Source organism: Diabrotica undecimpunctata, chromosome 6 (assembly GCF_040954645.1).
Source record: "Diabrotica undecimpunctata isolate CICGRU chromosome 6, icDiaUnde3, whole genome shotgun sequence".
In the NCBI taxonomy this organism is placed as follows: Eukaryota; Metazoa; Arthropoda; class Insecta; order Coleoptera; family Chrysomelidae; genus Diabrotica; species Diabrotica undecimpunctata.
This window is the reverse complement of record NC_092808.1, coordinates 75,994,781-76,001,398: the sequence shown is the minus strand read 5'-3', so window position 1 is coordinate 76,001,398 and position 6,618 is coordinate 75,994,781. Positions and strand designations below refer to the sequence as shown.

Below are 6,618 nucleotides of genomic sequence, written 5' to 3'. Positions count from 1 at the left end.
TGTGATGTGACTATGGATTTTTATGGATTTTTTACGATTCATTTCTATTTGGTGAGTCCGTTCCAAGATATATTTTTATAATCACGTACAGGGACATTCAAAAGTTCGAACGCATATTATTAGTATACAGGACTAGTTTATATTTCGCAGGATTCGTACAGACATTATTTTCTGAGACTCTTGTTTATTATACGGGGTGGACTAAGCTGTGTTTTAGACTCTAAAATTTTTTATTTCTCGTGTATCTCTCATAGATAAATATCTCGCAAAGCTTTTGATACATCTTTAACCGCAATGGATCAATTGAAGAAACAACGCAAACCGTTGAAATCAAAAATCTCTCGTATCTCTAATTGGTTAAGAGATAACTCTGCTCAAGAAACGGATCCCTTGCAGTTCCAACTCCGTCATACTGAACTAACGAATTGTTACGCCAAATATGATGACCTCATGGATCAGATTGAGGAACTGGACGAAGAAAACACTGAAGAACGCGATAGGGAAGAAATTGAAGAAAAGTATTTCTCAACTCTGGCAGGTCTTCAACATAGAATGGAGATGCTCCAACCTTCTTCACACCAGTCCAGTTCCACTTCTCCACGTTTAGCTAGTGCTAAAGTGACTCTTCCCGAAATTAAAATTCAAACTTTCTCAGGATGCTTCTCAGAATGGAGTGCATTCTATCAGCTCTTCGAGACGTTAATTATTAATAACCCGGAACTCAACAACGTCCAGCGTTTTGTTTATCTCAAATCCTTTCTACGCAACGAACCTCTCCAGTTGGTAGAAAACATCCAAGTTTTAGAAGAAAACTTCCAAATCGCGTTAGAGACTCTTCGAAATCGCTACGAAAACAAATCGCGCGTAATTAGTTTGCTTATACAGCGTCTTTTGAAAGTTCCATCCTTAGTCAAAACTAATGCAAAGGCCTTACGTGAATTTTTGGTCACCGCAAAACAGACCTTACTCGCGCTAAAAAATATGAATGTACCCATCGAGCATTGGGATCTCTTATTAATAGAAATATTTTTGCAAAAAGTGGACTTTACCACTCACCGGTCTTTCGAATACGAGTTAGGGTCAAAAGATATTCCCACGCTAAATCAATTCTTTGATTTTTTAGAAAAAAAGTGTGACATTATGGAAAAGTTAAACTCCTTAGATAATAACGATAAAAAAGTTATTAAAACTCACTCTAAAACGGTTCTCTTCTCTTCGGCAAATAACAAAACTAACTCGTACTCCAAAACATGCGTATTTTGTAATAATGCTACACACACTATTTATGCATGCACAAAATTTGCTAATCTTTTCTTACAGGATAAGTATAAATTTGTTAATGAAAACAAACTATGTCGCAACTGTTTAGGAACTAAACACTTTTCTCAAAATTGTTCGTCTCAACGTTCATGTAGTATATGCAAGAAAAGGCATCACACACTCTTGCACAATGACCATGAAAATAGCTCTTCTTCTAGTAGATCTTTTCAAAGACAAAATCACGCAACCTCTCGCAATGTACAAAACACTTGGTCTGATGGTGAAGCCGGTCCAAGTAATTCTGTCTCTCTCTCTGAATCTCAAACCTCTCAGGTCTCAAATGTGATGACTTCTCTCTCTGCTCTGTCAATAAAGCAGGATGTTCTGCTGGCAACCGCTCTAGTCACTATTTATTCAAAGCATGGCGTACCCATACACGCTAAATGTATTTTAGATAGTGGATCTCAGTCGTCATTTGTCTCTAAAGATTTGGTTCAAAAATTAAATCTCTCTCCTTACACCAAAAGGTTACAAATCTCTACTATCTCTGAACATAGTTCATTCTCGAACAAAATGGTCGATCTAGAAATTTTTCCATACAAAAGAAATGGTAATGGTTTCAAAATCTCCTGTTCTATTTTAGACAACATAACTTGTAGACTCCCTCAGGTATCCATAAACAGAAGTAAATTTAATATCCCCTCTACAGTCACTCTCGCAGATCCCACCTACTCTGTCCCTGGAAATATAGATCTTCTTCTTGCCAGTGACATATATAGCGAGTTGTTATCGGATGGTTTAATACGTTTAGGTAAAGGACTCCCTGTTCTCCAGAACACACACTTAGGGTACATTATGTTTGGTTCTTTACCTCCTTACGCACTTCACAAAGGAATTTATAGCTCACAGTTGTCCCCTACACAGTCAAATGTCTCTTTATTTGTCCAGTCCACATCTGAGGAAGATAAGCTCGATAATATAATTCGACAATTCTTCGAAGTCGAAGAAGTGACCCCCTCTGTTAAAATCTCCTCCTCTGAGGATCTGGCTGAACAAATATTCACTGAAACAACTCAAATTCTACCTTCTGGTCGGTTTCAGGTAAAGCTTCCTCTCATTTCTGAAACAGCACATAAAATGCTGGGCAATTCTTACAATATGGCTAGGAAAAGGTTTATTAGTTTAGAAAATAAACTCTTAAAGCACGAAAATGTATACACTCAATATAAAGCATTCATCAATGAATATGTTTCTCTTGGACATGCCAAAAAGGTTCCTCTTTCTCTCACAAATGTGCACTTAGAAAATAAATACTTTTTACCTCATCACTCTGTCATAAAAGAAGAATCATTAACTACCAAATTACGGGTGGTTTTTGATGGCTCCATGAAAAGTTCCAGTGGCTATTCTCTTAATGACATCCTGTTGAAAGGAAAAACTCTTCAGCCTGAACTTTTCGACATTCTCCTTCGGTTTAGATTGTATACCTATGTCTTCACTTCCGACATACAAAAAATGTACAGGCAGGTACGAATTCATCCTGATCACACATTCCTGCAGAATATCCTCTGGCGGGATTCTCCAGAACAGGACATCGAATGTCTTGAGCTTCAAACCGTAACTTATGGAACAAAAAGCGCAAGCTTTCAAAGTACTCGTTGTTTGATGGAATTAGCTAAAACTCATCAAAACAAATACCCATTGGCCTCCGATGCTCTCTTAACAGGATGCTATGTAGATGACATTCTATATGGGGCCAATGACACGCAAACTCTTCTTAAGGCTCATAATGAGATAACTGACCTACTCAACAAGGCATGCATTTCTCTTCATAAATGGTGCTCTAACTCAAAAATGTTTTTGGAAAATGTTTCTACTCTCTCTACAAACTCTGCGTATAATATTTCACCAGAGAATGCTTCTAATAAGGTTTTAGGTCTCTGTTGGAACCCCAGTACTGATACATTTTCAATTTCTGTACCTCAATTATCAATAAAGGATAATTACACAAAAAGGGAAGTACTCTCTATTATCGCTCAAATTTTTGATCCACAAGGGCTCATTAATCCCGTAACTGTTCTTGCTAAAATTATTATGCAAAAAATTTGGATTTCTAAAATTAATTGGAATGACTCCGTGGATTTAAATATTTTAAATGAATGGTTGAAGTTTATAACTGATCTCGCTGCTCTCAAAGACATAAGCATACCCAGATGTCTTTTCTCATGTCATGAAATTTCTTCTATTGAAATTCACTCTTTTTCTGACGCAAGTTTAAAAGCATATGCTGCTTGTTGTTATATACGGGTCATCTACAAATCAAAAAATATCTCGTGCTCTCTTATTGTTTCGAAAAGTCGTATTGCTCCTTTAAAGACCATAACGCTTCCAAGGCTGGAACTTATGGGTGCTTTATTGGCTAGCAAGCTCACCACAAAGGTGGTTGATATCATAAAGGATAAATTGCCCTCTATTACCTCTATAAACATGTGGAGCGATTCTGAGATAGTTTTGGCGTGGCTCAGATCACATCACTCCAGATGGAATCAATTTGTCGCCAACAGGGTAGCTCAAATTCAAGAAAATTCTTCTCACTCTCATTGGAGACACGTAAAGTCTAAAGACAACCCTGCTGACATCCTCTCCAGAGGAATGATGCCCTCTAACATACTCAACTCCACTCTTTGGTTTCACGGTCCTCAGTTTTTGCAAACATTTGACCTAAATTTGTCTGAATATAGTCCGAAGTTTAATTCTAATAAATTACCTGAAGAAAGAAAAGTTGTTCTTCACACTCGAAGTGCTCAATTTGATTTCTTTGTCATGCTTTCTGAAAGGTTCTCCAGTTTCACGAAATATGTAAGGACTATAGCTTATGTACTCAGATTTGGTAATAACGCAAAGTCTGGCACTCAAAAATTATCGGGTGCACTTGAAGTATCTGAACTTCAAAATGCCGAAATGAAAATTATAAAATTATTGCAAAACTCATGTTTTTCCTCAGAAATTGCTGATCTCAAAGGCAATAAGATTATTTCTAATAAGTCTCTCTTACAATTTGCTCCTTTTCTTGACAAAAATGAAATGCTCCGTGTAGGTGGACGTCTTAGGTATTCCGAAGTTACCTTTGATCAAAAATATCCTCTCCTCCTCCCCTCGAAAAATCATGTTGTTCGTCTAATTCTCAAAAAAGAACATCTCAGGCTCCATCATGCAGGTCCTCAGAATACTCTCTCTCAAGTTCGCCTTAGATATTGGTCCTTGAATGGTCTACGGGAGATTAAGAGGATAGTCCACGAATGTCATGTTTGTTTCAAGTTTAATGCCAAACCCTTAGCTCAAATCATGTCTGATTTACCTAAGGAACGCTTATGCTCTGCTCAAGTTTTTGCTCATGTAGGTTTGGATTTTGGTGGTCCCTTTCTAATAAAGGCCTCTAAACTTCGTAAAAGTCCCTTGATAAAGTCATACATAGCTCTGTTTGTCTGTATGTCCACACGTGCGGTTCATATAGAATTAGTCAGTGGGCTTACAACAGAAGCGTTTCTTCTCACTCTCAAGCGCTTTATCAGTCGCAGAGGTCTCCCTCAGACTATTTTCTCTGATAATGCGACAAACTTTCTTGGGGCTAAAAATCAGTTATTCGAACTCTACAATTTCTTGAAAAATAAGGAAACTAACTCTTCTATTCAGGAATTTTTAGCCTCCTCTCAAATTCGGTGGAAAACAATACCACCTCGATCTCCTCATCATGGAGGACTCTGGGAGAGCGCTATAAAGAGCGCTAAACATCATATCTATAGATTGTTGGGCAATCTCAAAATTACATTCGAGGAATTCAGTACCGTGCTTACCCAAATTGAAGCCGTACTTAATTCTCGGCCCATTTGTGCCCTCTCTAATGATCCCTCCGATTTCACATATCTTACCCCTGGTCACTTCCTGATTGGAAGGTCTCTCACCTCGCTACCCGACCAGGAGTATACATCTATCCCGGAAAATCGACTTAGCATCTGGCAAAATCTCTCTAAGCTCCAGCAACTTTTTTGGAAAAGGTGGTCGACTGATTATCTGAATCGACTTCAAAATCGTCCAAAATGGTTTCTCCCATTTAAAAATTTACAACCCAATGACCTTGTGCTAGTTAAAGAAGACAATCTCCCTCCTCTCTGCTGGTCATTGGCACGAGTGATGGAAGTCTTTCCGGGTAAAGATGGCCGAGTGAGAATTGCATCTGTTAAAACTAAGGATGGGATTTTCAAACGCTCGATAACAAAATTGTGTCCTCTTCCTAGTGAAGGATTATGTTAATGTTATTAGGTTTAGTACTTTTACTCATAATATGTTGTTTGTATGAATTTGTATACTATTACTCATATTGGTTTTTTTTTATGTACTCTTTTCTTTTTAATGTCTTTTATAATGTTAAAGCTAGTGCTTCAACGGGGGGCAGTATGTTGTAAAAAGCAACCTGTATAATATAGTTATTTTATCGAATTGTGCGCTTATGTCGTCAGCTGTCGTGTTGACGTGTGTGCGACTGACTCCCTACATCATAAACACTCTACTCCCCGCTTTATATAACTTAGGACTAGGACTAGACAGTGACAGTTTGCCTCTCGAAAATTGAAGGCCGTGCGTGTGTTGTCGATCCCGAAAAGTGCGTGGTCCGTAAGTAATAAATGCGCTTGTAAACCCGGTGTTTTGTGTTAAAACGTATATAGTTGGTCTCTCTCAATTTTATCATTTCATGTATATCTGTTACTGCCTCCCCGCACTCACTGTAAAGCTAATATTTTTATAACTCTTTATGTAACTGTCAGAATTGCGATAATTGTCAATGTTTGAATCAGCCCTTAAGTTCACTGTAAATAAATCGAAGGAAAATACCTCTTAATTGTTTTATTGCTTCAGTGGTCCTTTATAAATATTTTGAAGCAATTATGTGTTCAAATACGCCTCTCTTAAATGTGGATAGTTTGGCAACAAAGTTTACCCTTTCCGTCACTTAATTTGTAGGTTTTTGTATACTCTTATATCATATTGGACTATTCTGCCTATGCATACTAAATTGAATACGTGGGTTCGAAGTTGTTGTTCAATTAGAGGCCTCAGTTGTTCGATGAGTTTCGGAATTCACCATTTTCATGACAGGTTATGTAGATAACTGGGCAGTAAGATGTTTCGTTCATAATTAATTAACCATCTTCAATTTGAATTCTACTTTGAACATTATAGTTTTAATCTTGAGTCTTTCCAGACTATGTTCAATTATAATTACAAAAGATTTCCTCAAGCTGACTTCTTAGTCTCACTTATGTTATGATATTCTTGTCATTGCTATCTCTATGGCTAGCA

The 6,618-nt window shown here is 37.4% G+C and overlaps 1 protein-coding gene across 1 annotated transcript; it reads left to right on the top strand.

The window, feature by feature from the left end:
• The first annotated feature begins 294 nt into the window (after positions 1-294).
• Positions 295-5,571, top strand: LOC140444460 (uncharacterized). Its single transcript, XM_072536216.1, has 3 exons — positions 295-618; positions 1,321-3,075; positions 3,637-5,571. The coding sequence occupies exons 1-3, from the start codon at positions 295-297 to the stop codon at positions 5,569-5,571; spliced, it is 4,014 nt and encodes a 1,337-aa protein (XP_072392317.1).
• Positions 5,572-6,618: the final 1,047 nt, after the last annotated feature.

Bases quoted from the DNA above. Each gene is read 5' to 3' on its own strand.
- LOC140444460 (XM_072536216.1), top strand. From the start codon at position 295: ATGGATCAATTGAAGAAACAACGCAAACCGTTGAAATCAAAAATCTCT. The intron at 619-1,320 runs GTGACTCTTCCC...CTTTTCTTACAG, and splicing joins CACGTTTAGCTAGTGCTAAA to GATAAGTATAAATTTGTTAA. The intron at 3,076-3,636 runs GCATGCATTTCT...GCTCCTTTAAAG, and splicing joins TAACTGACCTACTCAACAAG to ACCATAACGCTTCCAAGGCT.